The sequence below is a fragment of the Lepisma saccharinum genome, chromosome 13 (assembly GCF_977018435.1).
Source record: "Lepisma saccharinum chromosome 13, izLepSacc3.1, whole genome shotgun sequence".
Classification (NCBI taxonomy): domain Eukaryota; kingdom Metazoa; phylum Arthropoda; class Insecta; order Zygentoma; family Lepismatidae; genus Lepisma; species Lepisma saccharinum.
The window spans coordinates 14,483,698-14,503,720 of record NC_139241.1 but is presented as its reverse complement, the minus strand read 5'-3'; the positions used below and the strand labels follow the sequence as shown (position 1 = coordinate 14,503,720).

Genomic DNA, 20,023 nt, shown 5'->3' with positions numbered 1-20,023 from the left:
CAATATTTACTTGTTTCAGCCCCTACAACAAACGAATATGCTACTTCTCAACTCTTCGTCCAACACGACACAGAGAAGTTTCACCACTTATCACTCAACTCCGTTGTGAGAGTTGAGTCGGAATAGATACAGCCAATATTTGACACAATTAGATGCACACTCTATATAGTTGTTATTTTATCTAATATACAGATGCAATAAGGTTTAGTAGTTTATAGTTCATTAAAATTTTTTAATGCATGTGAAGAATGAGCATGCTTGCTTTGACCCATCTGGTACGAAATCAGGGAATGCGTGATTAGTCCTGAACTGGACATGTTACTGAAACACCTTTGTTTCCATATCTGAACACTTGTTAAATCATTGTTAAGGCCTCTGTCCCCGAGATTCTCACTCTGATTGACAGATTGTTTTTTTCTTTTCTCGGAAGCTAGACTTGTCCAAATTTCATGCAACTTTATCTCCACGGGTTGGAATGATTGTGCAGTAAGATTTAACATTGGACACACATTGTTTCTTGAATCATGTCATGTACAGCTCAATGAAGGTAGAAAAATACAGGGTGCCCAGCTGCTATGGTGCCTGAACTTTTAAATTCATTTCTAAAGATTTATTTTTTTAATATTTTGAGCTTGCTTATGGAAATTTCCATTATTTTTTTTAAATAACGAGTACAGTGGTTTTTTTTTTTAAATTTTCGTGTTTTTTCTGTATCACATGCATCATTAGATCAGAAAAATAAACATGTTATTATAAATTTTTGCACTCTTGCTAGATGAATTTTAAAATCTGCAGTGATATGGTAGAGCCAGTCATATATTAGAATGTATTGCATAGTTATATATGATGTTACAGGTTGAGCCTTCTCACTCCTGTGCAAGAATTAATAACTAAATTCAATCTTGTATTGATTAATAAATGATTAAATGTTTTTTTTAAGATCACAAGCTTGTCTTAGTTGGCTTTCTTACCTTGTATTTGAAGGGAAAAATGATGGCTCGCGAGAGAAAGGGGCCTAGCCTCTGAATTATTTTAGTTTTGTCTACCCCTGAGCTCAACCAAGGTGAGCAAACTAAAGTGGACAGTCATTTGTTTCCTTGTGGTGCCTTATGTATAACAACCCTTTTTGTTGTCAAAAATTTCAAGATACAACACTTGGCACTGAATAAAAGTGACAACAGTGTGTTGAACGCTGTGTATTTTGGCAATGCGGGAGCAGAATTGCATGGCAAGCAGCTGATTGCATCTCCGATGATCCCATGTGGTTGAAAATTTGACAACGAAAATTTCCAGCAGTTCATTTTTCAGTTACACCTTACATTAAAACTGTTCTTCTTAAAGGTTCGCATAACCACTTTTTGTAGATGGAAAATAATCTAACAGTTATTTTTAATGGTTTTTATTTTATTTTATCTGCTAAATTTCGTCCTGGTTTCAGAGAACTTTTTCAAGCTACACCAAGATATTCGTACAACACAACCTCACAGAGTGACTAGCTTGTAGTGACTAGTGAGTAGCTTGAAAAAGTTGTGGGAAACCAGAACGAAACGTAGCACTAAGACCGCTAAAAATAACTGTTAGAGATTATTTTGCATTTACATTAAAATGTTCACGACTTTCTTTCCAGATCATCTCTGATGGATGCAATTGAAGCAGCAGTAAACAAAAGCTTTGAACTAGGCAAGAAGTGAAAGTGCTCTCACATACAATAAGCAGTATTACTTCATGATTATTGGTGTGATACAGCCTGGGGAAGTACTTACACAAAGTAACTTCATTTACCAAGTTGAAAAGAAGTGTGTGACAGCAGTGTGCAAACCGTGGAAATTAGAACTAGTTGTCATGTGTCCTAGTGAAGAAGAGAGGTTTGTAATTGCTATCAGGAATTTCAGCTTGCACATATGAGTGCATAGGTTATTAGTTCTTGATCACTGATTGAACATATAAAAATCTGAAAACAAAACATTTCATGAGTGAATAAAGTTGTGGACAAAGAAAAACAGACCATATCTTCCACACATTCTTGATGAAGTGTGTGGTCACCAGATCTCCCTTTGATTTTGCCAATTCTTGCGAGGACACACATGTAGAGGCTGCGACTCCTTGTCAAGATTGTGAGAAAGGTATGACTTTCTTTAAGTTTGTCCAGAATTGTAGATTTTTTCTTCAAAGAAAGAAGAAAGTTGAAAATTTATATTATACTTAAAAATGAAAAGTGCTTACAGTGGAACCTAAAACCAACAAAAAAAACAACAAATAATTTTAAAAAATTGGAAGAAATCTCCTCCAAGCCAAATACATCAACTTATCATAACGAAATCGCGGAAGAGTCCCCCGAATCCAAATATAAATAAATCCCCCGATTTTATGTTACTGGATTTTACATTTCCCTGCATCTTGATGGTCCTAACATTGCAAAATGTAAAATTTTCCTCGATTTTACATGTTCCCGCATTTTAAGTTTCTTCGCCTTGGTCCCCTGAAAACGTAAAATCGAAGTTCCACTGTATTTGCCACTGCACTAAAAAAAACCAAAAAAAAAACCAGTAAACCGAAACTATTTTAAGTATTTTCAGACAATAAGTTATACATTAACGAATGAAGAAATATGGATGAAAGTATATTTTCTAAAAAAATTAATAAGCCGTGACCTTACTCAATGTTTTGTACAGTGGGATGCACAAGTATTGCTGAGCAATTTGTTCGTGACTATGTTCATTAGTTTTTCTCTTGCATGGTTCATATTTTTAATGAATAGATTTTTACATATATTAGAACAGAGGTTGACGACAGCTTGTTTTGCATTTTGTTTCAATTGTTAAAGCTCTCACTGTAAAAAACAGAAAAAAACATGGTGATGTACAGTTTGATTGGTAATACTTATGTATCCCATTGTACACAACTGAGAACTTTCACTTCTCAGGAAAACATTTCATTTGTTACTACATCCTTCAGTGTATGGTATGAACATAAATGCAATAGGATTGATATTAATCAGGGCTGAACTTATACATCACCCAATACCAATTGATCATTATCTTTAATTTTGTACAGAAAAATATTTTGGGGTTAATGACAGCTCTCTTATTATTCTCATATGGGATCCAACTTGTAAAATTTATGTGGCACAGTAATACACAACTATTGTGAATAATTTCAAAATGTTACAATGTTTCAAGTATGAGTACTATTATAAATTATTAGGGCTGAGCTGATGCCGATGTATCGGTTGGAATTCATGTACCGATATTAGCTGATACTTTTCCGGCAAGTTGGACTTTCACGGGGTCCGCAAAAATACCACGCAACATTTTCGTGGAGTGTAATTATCCTGGAAGTTATGCAAAATTCAATTTTTTTTGGTACCTAAACCTGTTTGTTTTTTTAAATTTTATAACAATCTATTTTTAATTTTTTGATGTAATTCTTCAATTTTCTAATGCAAATTTCTCTGTAAATTCGTGCATATTGGTCAATATTTTGAACAAATTTTAATTATTGTTATTTTCAAGTATTGGTATCGGCTCAGCCCTATAAATTATACTATTTTTTCTTATCATTCTTAAAAATTACCATTGAAAAATTGTGGCATATCTCTATTTATTGGATATTATTTATTGACTACTTCTTGCTGACTGCTCTCTCTACCAATGGGTACATACATAATATTTTAAAGGTTGTCAACGTGAAATGTTACTCGATAGAATAAACAAATGAGAAACAGTATTGTTTTATTATCTATTGTCCAGTTCTGTATATAATTTATTCTAAAATCTTGTTAATTGAAATGCATTTTTATTTCTTCAGTGGTATGTATGTTAAATGGAAAACAAGTGTAAAGTATTTAGTCACTTACACTAAGCTCAAATAAAAACAAGGGAATTATGATTTGTACTTTATTTCAAACTAATAAGTGCTTTCCATACTGAATTAATGACTATTCATACGCCTCTCTTTAGAATGAAATGTATTTTTCAGATATAAGCCCTGCATTCAATATTGGCATTGAGCAGAAATAGATTTACCTACGTGCTCAGTATGGCTATAGAAATTGAAACCCAACTCCGAACTATTTTTGCATGTAACTTACATAAAATGGAGAATGACAGGAAACAAAAGTGTTGAAAAGGCATTTAAATAAATAATATTTACATTTTAAAGTATATATGTATTGTTAAAAGAGTTTTACATTTGTAATTATCTTTTTATTTTTCATTTTACAATAATTGGGTAACTGCAATTCCTAAAACATTAATGATTATACAAAATAGCATGATTTATTGACTGAAGTCTTCATCTCATCCCCTTCTTCAAATCTTCAAAATAGATCGGATAAGGATTAATTGTATGGTAAAAGATAGACAAAAATGTTTAATCCCTTAAGGCCGAACGATATACTCTTGTACGTTCACAGAATTCTGTATTAGGTTCAACTGGACCTTTGGCAGCCATCAGGGCGATTTTTTTCAACATTCAAAACACAGCTGTGATATTCCAAATCTAAAAAAATTACATCAGCGTAGAATTCCTTCTAGAGCGTTGACGTGAATTTTCGTGAAGTTTGCTTTTACTGTTATCTAGATATTCTCAATAGTTTCGCAATTGCATAAGTCTATTAAACTATTGTTAGATGCCCTCTATTGGTGGTAGACATAAACTCTTTTTACGAGTTGACCAGAAAGATAGTCTTTACTGCTTTTTACAGACTTGCACAACGTTGCTTTTGTCAGTCAAATATTGGCAATGGCTGGATTGTCCAAACTGGTAAGCAATGCAGAATACCACAGAAAGTGCAAATTGTAAATTTATTGACAATCATCTCTGCAAATGTGTAGTAATATTTCAAGTTATTTATATTGTTTTCGTAATTTTTTAAGTGTGTGTATGATAAAAACTGTGTTAAGAGTGAAAATGTTATTTACTTTGAATTATTATAGTCATGAGCACAATGCATGAAGCAAAAAAATTCACATCAATCAAGATGTGTGAGGATATGTGTGTGAATAACACTGAAAATTCGATTTAAATATTTGGTCTAGGAATTAATTCGTGCGGTTGTTATGCACATATTGAAGCTGTAGTTCAAACACAAAATACATAAATACCTTAAGAAAAATATTGTCCATCGCAAGCCACCACTTTCGCCCATCTGTCAGGCAAGTTACAGATTCCGTGGCGAAAGAAGTCCTCATCCTTTGAAGCGATCCAGTCAGAGACCCATTTTTCGATATCTTCTGAAGAAGTGAACCGCTGTCCAATCAAATCGTTATTCATGCAATCGAACAAGTAGTAGTCCGAAGTAGCAACGTCTGGTGAATACGGCGGGTGGGGTAAAACTTCCCATCTGACATTTTCTAAATAGGTTTTGACCGGTTTTGCGACATGTGGGCGAGCGTTATCATGTTGAAAAATAAGTTTATCATGTCTGTTCTCCCATTCTGGTCGTTTCCTGGCCAGAGCTTGCTTCAAACGCATTAATTGTCGTCGATAACATTCTCCATTAATAGTTTCATCCGGTTGCAGCAGCTTATAGTACACCACACCTTTCATATCCCACCATATGCACGGCATAACCTTTCCACAGTGAATATCTCGTTTCGGTTCTGATGGACCTGGTTCACCTGGCTTCACCCAGGCCTTTTTTAGTTTCGGGTTCTCGTAATGGATCCACTTCTCATCGCTAGTAACAATGTGGTGCAAAAACCCCTTCTTTTCTGTCTTTGAAGCATCAATTCGCAAATGGTTTTTCGTCTTTCAACACGTCTGTCTTTCAATTCATGTGGAACCCAATGTGACATCTTTTGAATCATTCCCATGGCTTTGAGGCGTTTAATGCTTCTGCAAGTTCTTCCTGCGTTTGACACGAATCCTGATCGAGCAATGCTCTCAATTCTTCGTCTTCAAATTTTTTTGGCTGTCCAGGTCGCTCTTGGTCTTCCAGGTCGAAATCACTACTTCTAAACAGTGCAAACCACTTCTGACACGTTCGCTCAGCTAGCGCATGGTCACCATACACTTCCACCAAATTACGATGACTTTCGGTAGCACTTTTCTGCATGTTAAAGTAATGAAGCAGAACACCCCGCAAAAACACTTTATCTGGCACGAACTGCGCCATGTTCAGTTGACTACAAAATGCTGTTGTTGACGCGTCAATCAACTGCCCTATACTACGAACGATACGCGCTGACAGGAGTTTTCAACGCATGTGTGGCTACACAGAACTGTGGGACGATACGCTCGTTACGCCATCTCTTGTCCAGGTGCATGAATTAATTCCTAGACCAAATATATTCTCTAGTTTTTAAAATATAGAAATTTGTTTGATATAACCAGAAAATGCTATAGCTGAGCAATTTAAATACCGCTCATGGTTCAGAAAAAAACACTGAAATCATTATACTGACTTGGTGACAATATTTTGTTTATAATCCATTTTGCAGTAACTTTTTTTTCACAACAGTTAAATATGGATTCTTCCTCAAAGTCAGAAATTATTTTTTTTGTCTAAGGAATTGTAAACCTCCATATACAGGGGGGTCCAAAAAAATGTACTCACTGTTTGATAGTCCATATCTTCTGACAAAATTGACTTGCTGGTACAATTTTTGGCACTGAGAGAGAGTGATGTTAGATGTTCAAAATGACCACCAGCAACTTCTAAACAACTCCGATGGCGCCGAACTGCAGGCCGTACTACAGCTGTCAGTATATCTGGCATAATGGCAGCACATGATGGTATTATTTCTTTCCTCGTTAGCTCCTTGAGTGTAGTTGGTTTTTGTCGATACACATCATCCTTGACGGTCCCCCACAGATAGAAGTCCAGTGGTGTCAAATCAGGGGACCGAGGTGGATTCTCAATAGCACCGCGTCGACCTATCCACCGTCCGGGGAGAGTGTCATCCAGGTACGACCTGACATCGCGATGGTAGTGAGGCGGGGCTCCATCTTGCTGCAGGTAAAACATTTCATCGCCAAATAGGGTTCGGATGGCAGGCAAAATCCTTGACTGAAGCATTTCGAGATACACCTCACCGGTTACGGTACCCTCGAAGAAGAAGGGACCAATCAAACCACGCGATGACAGACCACACCACACGTTAAGCCCCGGTAGATTCACCACCTTCTCCACATAAACGTGAGGATTGACGGGCGACCAGTAGACACAATTGTGGCGGTTCACAGTACAGTTAAGTTTGAATTGCGCCTCGTCAAACCACACAACTGTCCCTGCAAATTCCTGATCCTCGCGAACCATGTGCTCAAACCATTCGCAGTATTCGACCCTATGATCCGGATCGTCCTCGTTGATAGCGTGTAGCAGTCTTGGAATGTACACTTTCCACTGTGCACCCTTCAGAATGCATCTTACGCTAGACCAGCTCACCTCCCTGGTTCACTGATTTTTGAAGTGATCGAGTGAAATGTTGGAACATCGCAGCACTGGACTCTGGACTTATAGCTGTTCGTGGTCGGCCGGATCTTGTCTTGTGCACATCATGAACAGTTCCGTCGGATTCGAACTTATGATGAATACGGGTTATTGTTTGAAGTGTTGGAGGTCATGTTCCAAACTCATTCTGCCACTGCCGTTGAACCTCTTGAATGTTCTCGTACTTCCAGAACCAATTCAATACAGCCTTGCGTTCCACAAATGATAACCGTACCGCAGCCACTGTTGCTACTCGACTGTCTTTCGCTGTACTGGCGTGATCGCTCCAACACTCGCGCATGCGCGGCGCAAATTGCCAGCGCCACTTACCCGCGGCAAATTAAACCGTTACACTACATGTCCACATGAGATTAGTACATGTAAGTCTGTTTGTTTCGAAATTATTGCATTACAAACAGTGAGTACATTTTTTTGGACCCCTCATATATTTGTAGATACTTGGAATAGACTTAACCCTTCCAAAAATTGTCAAAAACTTTTCTCTTTCACACAAGATAAGAGCACAATGTTGATAGAAAGAGCATTATGGAATGCACGTGTTCAGTTTCTCTTCTTGAAGAGGATACATGATAACTGGCCTGAAATAATTGCTAGGGCCATTTTTCTTGTACGTAGTGGCAACACTGTTGGCATACACTTGTCAGTTGTTGCTGGGACAAAAGACGATTGTTTAGTCTTGTACTACAGATCGTGTGCAGGTGTTTGGTACTGAATAGTACTGTTGTGTGGTAGTTAGAAGACGTTAAAGTGAAGTGTGTGTATAATACCACCCTGAACAATGTTCATGCATGAAGAACAGCAAATATTCATCAAATTTCAGGTTGCACGTGGAAGGAATGTATGGCAAATTCACAAGGGCTTACGCGAGACACGTGGGGACCACGCTTTACTGTATCGTACCATTGCCAGATGGGCTAAGGCCAGTGGTCGTGAATCAGCCGCGAAAGAACATGGTGGCGGGCATCCTCGCACGGCAACAGATCCACATCACCTTGATGCACTTTGCAGATTACTGGAGAATGGTCGGAGTTGGGCATGCAGTGAATTAGCAAATGAACTGAAGATTTCACCATCCTCTGTATACCAGATGCTAACTCAGGACCTCAACCTGTGTAAGATGTCGGTAAAATGGGTACCGCATATCGTGATGGAAGTTGAGCAATGACACAGATGGGAATGTGCACGCATGCACCTTGCATGTTGGTGATTGGGAGGTAACTCATTCCTTGCTCGCATTATTGCCACTGACGAGACATGGGCCAGATTGTACGAGCTGGAATTGAAGCGGCAGTCGAATGAGTGGCGTCGTCCGGCTTCACCACGTCCAAAGAGAGTCAGACAGGAACCGGCGAATTTGAAGGTGGTGCTGATTGTGGCATATGACCATGAAGGGGTTATCCTTGCACATAGTGTTCAACAATGTTTTACAATGGATGCAGACTATTATGTCAGTTACCTTCATAACCCTGCTCTTAGGTGCAAAAGACCACACCTGCAATCGGGACCCATCACTCTCCACGATAACGCAATATGTCATACAGCACAAGTGGTGCAGAACGTACTGCAACAATGGGGTTGGGAGGTCTTGGAGCACCCACCTTATTCTCCTGACATGAGTTCCTGTGGCTTTGATTTGTTTCCCTAGATGAAGGAACTGCTGAGGGAAGAAACGCTTTCCAGATGTCTCGACAGGGTTGGGCCCACTTGAAAAAAAAAAAAAATAATTAAAACCCAGTGGGTTTTTTCATTAACTTTGGTATTTCAATGATTTCTGAATGGAAGGAACGTCATAGAGGTATATACTAATGAAGATTGCATTTTAGGTTCTTCGAATGCGATCACGACTGTCATTATAACTAGAGATTAATTTTGCTTTCTAAAATGCACAACACTTCTAATATTGAAATGAAGTAGAACGAAATATCAGAGCTCCGTACACCAATACAAACGTTTAATCTTTATTAAGAAATTACATAGGCCTATATTAAGCTGTAGATTCTGCAGGTACTTTAGACAAAAGATTCCAACATGTATGTTGAACAGCAACGTATTTATGTTTGCTCATTGAATACATTTGTTACTGCAGTTTGTATACCAAATAGCATAGAACTATATGATTATTACAATAACACAACTATTATGTTCTACGTTAACAGCATATTTCTTGAAAAAAGAAACAAATCTACTATCAGGGAATACTATGTATACTATCTATGCTATTGCTATTTTATTATGCTTGTGACTGAAGATAATAGTAAACACCTTGAAAAAACAGGTATCTTAGAGAAATTTTATGCTACATCATCGATAAAAAAAATATGCTGCTAAATGGATAATGTTCAAAATCTTGGAAGAAAGTCAAATCCTGTTTTAAGCAAAGAGTTTCTTTTTATTAAGCACTGTTTATTTTCACTGCTCATGTACAATATTGGTATGGCTACATCATTTTTCTCAAATATTTCTTTTAAATTTTTGTTCCAAGGAACATAACAGTTATTTCAGTTTTTTTTTGCCATGTCATAATAGAACTGAATGTAAAAAAATATTTTCACACACTTACACAGCAACCCACATACAACTATTCATTCTTCGTCTTACCTATGCATAGGCATTTCATTATTTTTTATTATTCATGATGAGATGAATGGTTGCAACTGAAATCTGGCTATCAACAAAAGACTTCTTTAGATAATAACCACCTGAAGATATATGCACTTAAAGGATAGCATTAAGATTGTTTCCCAAATGCTGCATATTCCACGCATCTCGAAGGATCTGTGGGGAAGTACTGCTGGCACTTTGTCATCAATCTCTTAAGTGCTTGGATGTATTTTCTTTGTGTCTCGTCATTCATCACGTGTGCAACATTCTTAGAAAAGATCTTTTCTCGACCGGTTCTTGCATGGATACCAACCATGGTTACCCCAATGGGCCACGGAGCATTTCCAATTGCCATTTGAAGATATGCATCATTCGCCTGCAATCAAAAGTTATTATTTTGTAAAGAATTCACTATTAACATTAAATTCAAATATAGTTACTTTAGGTAAAATATATTGTCCAATTTGTACACACAGAAAGAGGATTGCTTGCTCATTTAAAGTTGAATGAATATCCTAATCAGCCTCATTTTGATTTTACAACAGTGAACTTTCCAACATATAGACAACAATACTATACTCTATGAGGCCTTAAAAAGATCGCTTCGCGGGCTTGCAGCAGACAACAATATGGATGTGTGTCTGCGAGAACCAACCAGGTCCGCGAATGAGCGAGCCCGGTTGCCACAGCTAGCTCGCTGCACTCTTCTGGAAGGGTGAGTGACCTCTGCCTCTTGCTACGTCGGCTTGTTTGTTCGGCTCAGGAGCAGACGACACGAGAGTATCGGCAATAGTGTGCGAGCGACGTCTGCTGTTAGCCTGTGAAATGCTCTTTCTAAGGCTTCCTGCAGTATAGTATTTTCTTTCTCTTTCAACAATTACTTTTACTTTGCACTTACTATTTATGTATGAGTCAAGCTGAAACATTTAGAGTGTCTACCAGTTTGGAAATCCTGGAAAAGTCTGGGAATTTACTTTTTCCTGGAAAATTCATGGAGATGTCAGGTTTCCTTGGAAAACTGGAAAATTCGGGGAATTTGATTTTCCTGTGCTGTTAAAAACAAAAAAAATTGCAGTTGTTTCAAAGAAAAAAAGAATTACGAGGGTCACTATTTAGTATATTTTGAGCCTAAGAATGAAAAAACAGGAATTTGGCATTGAAAACTGCTTCATTGTTTTTCGAAGTATTCTCCTTTATGGTCAATACACTTTTGCATTCGTTCGAACCATTTGTCAAAGCAGTTTTTCCAATCTTCTTGAGACACCTCCATAATATGGTTTTTGAACGCATCAGCGGCATCTTCCGCCGACGAAAATCGTTGTCCACGCAATTTATTCTTGACATTCGGGTACAAGAAGAAGTCATTGGGTGCCAAATCAGGACTGTACGGCGGATGACCCATCAATTCGATTTTTTAACTGTTCATAAAGTCAGTTGTTAGACGAGATGTGTGACAGCTGGCATTGTCTTGATGAAGAATGATCCGACGGCGTTTGTTTGTTTTCCGTATTTGACCGAAGACCTCTGGCAAACAAATTGTTGTGTACCATTCAGAGTTGACCGTTCTACGTTCCTCTAAAGGCACAGTTGCCACATGACCAGTTTTCCCGAAAAAACAGGCGACCATTTGTTTCGATGTGCTTCGAGCGCGAACAACTTTTGTTGGATTGGGTTAATCTTGAAACACCCATACAGTCGACTGCTGTTTACGTTCCGGCTCATATGCATATATCCATGATTCGTCACCTGTTACAATCTTATATACGTCTTTTGAGGCACCACAATTGTATTTATTGAGCATTTGTTTGCACCAATCGACGCGAGCGTCCTTTTTGAGTTTTTGTCAAATTGTGTGGGATCCAACGAGAACATACCTTTCTCACAGCTAAATGATCATGTAATATTTTATATATGCTGGTGGAACTAATGCCTATGGTTGCCTCAATCTCACAGTATGTCACATGACGATCTTGCAGTATTAGGTTTTGCACAGCATCAATGTTTTCTTGAACAACAACTGATTTTGGACGACCTTCGCGAATCTCGTCGGTGAGCGAATGGCGGCCACGATTAAATTCGTTATACCAGCGTTTCACAGTGGCAAAGGAATGGGCTTCATCACCAAATGTGGAAGTAAGTTGATCGATGCACTCTTGTCTTGATAATCCACGTCGAAAATCGTAAAAAATCACCGCACGAAAATGTTCACGAGTTAATTCCATTTTATTGTTGTCGCGCAATCTCCAAGGCAACATAAACAACACAAATCACGCTATTGACAAAACATTTGAAGTACGTTATGGTCAATAATGCCAGACGATTCCGTGCAAACGTCAAATCGCACCTAACTTCAATCAGTGTTGCCAAGGCTCAAAATATAAATAGTGACCCTCGTAACTGTGAGTGCTTAGCTAAAATATAGTGACCTTTTTCCAGACATGGTCTGGATAATTTATGTTCTTGGAAAAGTGGAAAAGTCAGGGATTTTTTTTTTTTTGAAACTGTAAATTGTAGACACCCTGAACATTAGATTTAACAAATATTTCTTACTTATTTTGTTTGTAATTACATTGAATTTTGTAGTGATGACAAGCAATGTGTACCACAGGGTGTTCTATTTACAACGCAACCTGGAGTTGGGGACAGTACGTACAACTTTTGAACCGGAAGTGGTACACATATAATCCAAATTGAAGCCTTGTTTATGCATACATTTTTAAATCGGGGAACAATGATTGGATTTCATTATGTCCACGCAGTGTTGCCAGATGTAACGGGGAGTGTAAATGATATTATTTACAAAGCATGAAAAATAGCACATAACACACATGTACGGACATGCCGTCGGTAATTTTCAGTTTGGTTAGGTGGATTAGCTCGGCATGTATGGCATTGACAAAAGAAATGTTCATTTCTACCAATAGCCAATCGGATGAGGCATCTTTAAGGGGAAACTAGGAAAATCATTGTTTTTAGAAATTAAGACTGGTTAGGTTAGGTTACATCTGGCAACACTCCATGGACACTAATGAAATCCATTCATTGTTCGTTCCCGGGTTTAAAAATATATGCATGAAGAAGGCTTCAATTTGGTATAAGGATTATTTGTGTACCACTTTCGGTTCAAAAGTTGTACTATTCCCAACTCCGGGTTGCATTGTAAATCGAACACCCAGTAAAAGTGGAAATTTCTAGCTATTGGAATGCTTGTTAGAGTTTGAGATTAATGGAGGATGCTTGTATGATTCAACATGGAGACAACAACATAGGTGGGAGATGCTTTATGCAAATTTTCTTAACTAAGGGATAGTATCTCTCCCACTGTATGGTATCAAATTGCTTTTAGAGTAATTCTAATCAAAAGAAATGCAAGAAACTACTAACCATGATATAATCTCTTTCTAAAAGATGCTTGATAATTTCTGTTAAACTTTCAAGAATATCATCAGGTAGCGACTTGGATTTCAATTTTCCAAACAGTGGCTTCAGGTAAACTTGTGTTTGCGTGTAAGTAGCTGAGGCGAGCTTCCCTTTCACACTCATTTTCTCGGATGCTGTTCTACTGTTCAGCTGATAGCCCCACATTTGCAGCAAAAACTGAAAGTACAAAAATAAGCATATTGTAATAATTGTAGTAAAATTCAAATGCTACAGTACCACTTTTACAATCATACACATCGGTATGAAGAGTAGGCAGTTCATAAAATAACCACTATACAGAGAGTACCTAAAAAATTTGGAATCAAAGGTGGCATCCCTTCAACTGCAGTCACGACAGAGGTTCAATTGAGGACGACCCTGACAGTCGCATGGAATTATGTCAATGGGCACTGGATATGTGTGAGGCAGATCAGATGCTCCCATCTATGTTCTGTTTTCCAATGGGGCTGCTTTTCATGTATAAGGTGAAGTTAATTATCACAACACACGTTACTGGTCTACCAAAATCCATACTGGTTTGAGCCAAGCAAGGAGCAAGGTGAAAACCACTTCATCTGGTGTGAAATATTGAAGAATCTGATCGTTGGTCTCTTCGGAGACACTGTCACAGGTGGCACTACCTAAATGTGTTGGATTCTCAAGCATTGGTCAGCCACCTCAACCCAGAAGCCAGTCTGGTTCCAACAGGATGGGGCATCAGCTCATTATGCCACTGTTGTGCGAGAATACCTTGATCACCAGGTTAGGTTGCTGAGGAAGTGATGAGTAGCCCCACAATGTCCTGACCTGACACCACATGTCTTTTATCTTTGGGGGCTTTTAAAAACCATGCTTTACCCTGAAAGGATTTGTGATCTGCAGCACCTTGTATACAAAATCAGGCAGGCTGTCAGGAAATTGATCCTAGCATCCACCAACAATAGAATTTTAATAGAATGCCAGCATCGACTGGATCTGCATGTTACGTACGACAGGAGTAATTTCCAAGAGCTTCTATAAAACTTCATACAATTCCAGACTTTTGGGTCACTCTGTATTTTATGAGCCACAGCAGGCTATGTGGGAGATGTAGAGCAGGACTTTTCTGGCTACGTCCCTGCATCTCCCCCCCCCCCCCCTTCCAGGGTGGTGGGACAGCAACAGCCTGCCCTGAGTAATTGTCTGTCCCTTAAGCCATCCCTGCACTTATGCTTTGTTTAACCCATTAGAATACAATGATGAGTACACCCATCATTGTGTTAACATGCATTAAGATTAACTAACAATAGTTCACGAAGGACCCGAACAGATGGCAATTAAAATATTTAACCATTTACCAAATGATATAAAAACAGAAAGTACGACAAGTTTCAAAAAACAAAATAAAAAACTCTTAGTTAATAAGGAATATTATATCGTTAGTGAATATCTAGATTGTAAATTATAGAAATTTTGTAATTATATTTTTTTTATATATGAACTGTACTGAACACTCCAAATACAAATGTATATGGTTTATATGGAGTAATAAATTCAAAGTACACCCGTCATCGTGCAGGTGATTTGTAGTCATATGCTGCATTATCAGCTGTGCTCATGTAGTTCAAGCACTTTGTCAATAGATGGCAGAAGCTGTATCTGTGCTTGTAGCTCTTCAACACACTGTCAATAGATGGCAGAAGCTGTTTCTTTTTTTTTTTCTTTTGAGCGCAGATGGAATTGTGCAGACGGTATACATTAGTCGTTAGAGAGTGAAGCGAAATGACTGATCCTTATGATGTCGCAACTATAAAAATTCGCGATTATTGGAAGAAAGCGACTTCAGTGTATCTGATGATGATTCAGAATGGCAGATGGAAACTACCAGTGGTGATAGTAGTGAAGAAGAGGTACAAGATAAAGGCAACGAAGCGCATCACAACCAAATGCTGTAGCAAAAGGTAGGCCTATTGTAGCTAGTAATATAAATGACTGCAACTGGGATAATGTGAGTAATAGCTGCCATATTGGTGCTTGCAATGTTAACGGTGAAATAGAAGCTACAGTTTGCCAATCTTTGGGGCAAAATCCTTCAGAGGTTCAAGTGTTGGAACAGATCACGACAACTCAATTTTGGGACTCAGTAGTTAGGGAAACTAACTTATATGCAGCGAAACTAATTTCGGAAATTGAAACAGATCCAGCCAGGAAAAAAAAAAACAATGAAGAACATTGGTTTCCTGCAACTGTAGATGAAATGAAAGCCTACTTCGCTCTCTGTATCCTCATGTCTCAAACAAGAAAACCCACCATGCAGGATAATTGGTCGAAGGGGAAAATAATAGAAACACCAATTTTTGGGGAGAAAATGCCTTTCAGGAGGGTCAAATCTATCTCATGATATCTTCATGTTGCTACTGATTCCCCACATACCAACAAGACAAACTTCGAAAAGTTAGGCTGCTTGATCGATTTCAAAGATTATTATGTTCCAGGAAAAAATGTCTGTATAGATGAAAGTCTAAATGAAATTTAGAGGAAGGCTTTCCTATGTGCAGTATAACCCTTCAAAGAGGTCACGATTTGGAGTTAAAATATACAAAGTATATTCATCTGATAATGCCTATTGTTACAAATTGTAAACTTACACAGGCAAGGAGGGAGAATATGTTCAACATACTACCAAAACTCCAGCAAGTGAGAAAGTGGTCTTGGAAATGTGTGAAACATTGCTTGACGAATGGAGAACTATATACATGGAAAATTGGTACAGTTCTCCCAATTTATTCAGAGATTTGTTGAAGAGGAACACCCATGCTGTTGGACCAACAAGGAAAAGCATGCCACAGTTATTCAACGATACCACATTGAAGAAAGGGGAATTGACATTTGCATCAGCAAATAATATTCTTGCTGTGAAATGGATTGACAAGAAACCTGTTCACGTCTTGTCAACCATCCATGAAAGACCAGACTATATGGAAATAAACAAGAACCAAAAGACGAAGCTGAAACCTAATTGCATCATTGACTATAACCAAGGGATGGGCGGAGTTGATGCACATGATCAACGTCTGGCCTCGTATCCGCTTATGAGAAGATATGTAAAGGGATATAAAAAGATAATATTTTTATATGCTAGACATGGCAATGCTAAATGCAAGTGTCATTTATCACATGCTGGATCCAACAACCAAGAGAATGAGATTCACGAAGTTCAGGCTCAACCTGGCAGAGCAAATCCTGAAGAATGTTATCCTACCTGAGTATGCAACACATTGATGCCCGAGCAAAGCAGAGAATCCCTTAAGGCTTCAAGGTAGAATGTGGGGTCATTTTCCAATTAAAATACAACCAACTGACAAGAAGGTAGCACCATCTAGAAGATGTAACGTCTGCTGCAATAGAGGACACCGAGGAGAATCCTGCTTTGAATGTAGCAAATGCAGGGTTGCCCTACATGTGGACAAGTGTTTCATGTTGTACCATACAGAAAAAAACTATTCTTGAACATAAGTGTCTTGTGAAGTGTGTTTTATGGTTTAACAGATATAACTGAACTATTCTTGAAACCCTGGGGCTGTGGACATGTGACATTTTCTCACAATTTCCATGATAGCATGTGTATGTGCGAAAGGCAAAATAAAGTGAAAAGTAATTGTATTCCTAGGTCAAAATTTCAAATTAAAAATTGTATTCCGATGGGTTAATATTCACACGCTGTGGTTATGCAAACTTGTAAGGAATTATTATAAACAAACATTTAATCCTTTAAGTACAGTAGAGCGTCGATTATCCGAAGTAATTGGGGGACATGGGTGTTTGGAAAACTGGTTTGTTCGGATAATCGAACTGTACATGTTTATTTGCCAAAAAGAAGTACTGTACAGTAAATTTATTCATAAAAACAGGCATCTCTTTAAGTATTACAAAGTAACGTACAAAGGCAACTTTAGTAGGAATATATAGTATGTGGTACAGTTTATTAAACAAAAATATGTACATTTACATACACATTTTGCATGAACAATACATACACCGACAGAAGTGTGCTGATTGTTGAAACACAGCGACTGGCGGCTTGGCCGGTCAGCAGCGCCTTATGAAGGCCCCATTAGAAGCAATGTTCCGCCAGCGGTGGCTCAGTGCGGCGACTACTGTGGGAAACTTGGTTTGGGAGTGAGGGGGATGATGGACGGTAGGGTGGGAGAGTAACAGGTGCGAGCGAGTACACAGTTCGGTTAAGCGGTCGTTCGGTTGACCGACGTTCGGATAATCGACGCTCTACTGTACCAATAAAATTACATGTTGCAATATTTCCCTACATTTATCCACAGGGTTTTGAAAATAAGTCCACGCTGCACTATATATTTGAAATTTGTGTTAGTTGGAAATGATTTTTAGACGTAGAAAGTAAACTTGATGGATACAGTAGAATATTAGAGTCTTCTTTTATGTACAAATGTTTGTGTCTATGTTCTATTAAATCCATTAACATTCAGAACATTTATTGCCTAATCTGTCCAACAGGAGCTGGAGACAGTTCTCAATGCTTAGCCTTGGACTTTAAAATTCTTTCCTTTCATGATAGTTCTGTATATAACCTGCCCTCTCCTACACACAAAATCATACCTTCAAAAACTGCATAATGATATTCATGTCCGAGTCCCTGTCCCCTTTCCCGAGGTTGGCAGCCATTTTCTGTATCTCTTCATACGTTATGGCATCATCCAAGACTTTAACATCGTTTGTCTTCCTTCCATTTTCACCTTGGGTTTGAGACTTCAAAATTTCATCTAAAAATGCCTGATCCACCTTGTCCATGGCTTCTTGAAAATCATTACGCAAACCCTGGAAAATAAAAATCACTGAACATTTTCTGACCAAACATAATGAGTGTTTTTTTCAGTTTTCAGTATATTTATGAGGGTTGGGGTGTAAGTCATGGCACCTCAAACAAACAGTGGTACAGTGGGATCCATGAGTATTAACGTGCAAATTGTCCATCACCATGTTCGTTCTCTTTATTTCACCCAATAAGAGCTTCAAGAATGAAAGAAAACTCAAAACAAGCTGTTGACAACTTCTGCACCAGCACACACACAAATCCATCACTTAAAAACACATAGGATGGAAGAGATAAATTAATGAAAATAGTCATGGACAATTTGCCTAGCAATACTAGTGGATCCCACTGTACCACAATAATATCACATGCCGGGAGAATATGGCACGAGCAGCTAGGGACAGCATGAGCACCTTGGGAAATACATGCTAACAGCACCAAACCTGACCTGCTTAACCTATCCACGTATGCATATAATAGCTTAAATAAACAATATATAACTTGCTAAACCTATTTACATGCTTATTTATGCTATTATATGACCACGTGGATAGGTTATGCAGGCCAGGTTTGGTGCTGTTAGTGTGTATTTCGCAAGGTGCTAATGCTATCCCTAGTCGCTCGTAGAACATGGCACCTGTAGTATGTGGCCATGTCACTAGATGGCAGTCAACCTGCATGCAGAAGGGACGTGTCGTGGCATGAATGGCATTTGAACGTGGATATGAAAATAGCCTTTCTTCGGGGAAGAAATGCCAGATGTTTGCTCACATCCCTACCATACACCTTGTACACATCATCTGCATTGTTCATACATTCCACAGCACCATTCACTACCACCTTCCATTTGTACATTTTGAATTTTCATACTGGTCCCAAATTCTCACAAAAAAAAGTTGCCATGACTTAGAACCGAAACTTGGTCCCTTACATTGAAAGAGGAACATAAATTGAGAGTATTTGAAAATAAGATCCTTAGGAAAATCTTTGGACCTAAAAGGGATGAGGAGACAGGTGAGTGGAGAAGGTTACATAATTTAGAACTACATAATTTGTATTTATGTCCAGATATTATTAGAATAATGAAATCAAGAAGACTTAGGTGGGCAGGCCATGTGGCACGAATGGGAGAGGAAAGAGGAGTTTACAGGATTCTTGTTGGGAAACCTGATGGTAAGAGACCTGTAGGAAGGCCAAGACGAAGATGGAGGGACAACGTTGAGATGGACCTAAGGGAAATCGGTAGGGATGGAAAAGAGTATATAGATCTTGCACAAGATAGGGAAAGATGGAAGGCCTGTGTTGCTGCAGCCATGAACCTTCGGGTTTAAGAAGGCAAGAGAGTTAGTTAGCTTGTTCATGACTTAGAACCGAATCTTCATATATACTCGTAAGTTTTCACGATGAAGGAATAAGCTGTACATAGCATGTAACTTGAAAACACGACAATAAAATGCAAGCATGTGGAATATGTCATGCACTCCATTGTGAAACGTTGCATTAGTTTCTCAGGAGATTATGCACTGAAGCAACATGTGACATGTCTCTTGGAAGCGATCATTAACATTAGACCAGCAGCATGCGACTGCAAGGTTCTCACTATTTCTTGGGACACAACTCTTGATATTTTTTGAAGGGCTTTAGGTGAAAAACATGGTATAGAGCGACCACAAGGAAAAAAACCTTGGACGAAAAGTCCCCACGCAGCTTTCCCTTCTTCC

General features: G+C 38.3%; 2 protein-coding genes across 3 annotated transcripts in view; one reads left to right on the top strand and one right to left on the bottom strand.

Annotated features, from left to right (window-relative positions):
- P5cr (Pyrroline 5-carboyxlate reductase) overlaps window positions 1-3,863 on the top strand; it is a 47,736-nt gene extending 43,873 nt beyond the window's left edge. Inside the window, exon 7 of the mRNA XM_083133898.1 lies at window positions 1,628-3,863. Within this exon, the coding sequence (XP_082990024.1) occupies window positions 1,628-1,691 (64 nt within the window). The 3' untranslated portion in view covers window positions 1,692-3,863. The remainder of the gene's footprint in view (window positions 1-1,627) is intronic.
- A 5,607-nt stretch (window positions 3,864-9,470) lies between these two features.
- Window positions 9,471-20,023, bottom strand: part of Prp18 (pre-mRNA processing factor 18) — a 52,731-nt gene continuing 42,178 nt past the window's right edge. The window contains exons 5-7 of one of the 2 annotated variants that reach the window (XM_083133437.1): window positions 18,089-18,307; window positions 13,442-13,654; window positions 9,471-10,433 (exon numbers count right to left, since the gene is read on the bottom strand). In XM_083133437.1, the coding sequence (XP_082989563.1) occupies window positions 10,185-10,433; window positions 13,442-13,654; window positions 18,089-18,307 (681 nt within the window). In that variant the 3' untranslated portion in view covers window positions 9,471-10,184. The remainder of the gene's footprint in view (window positions 10,434-13,441; window positions 13,655-18,088; window positions 18,308-20,023) is intronic. The other variant, XM_083133436.1, reaches the window with a different exon arrangement.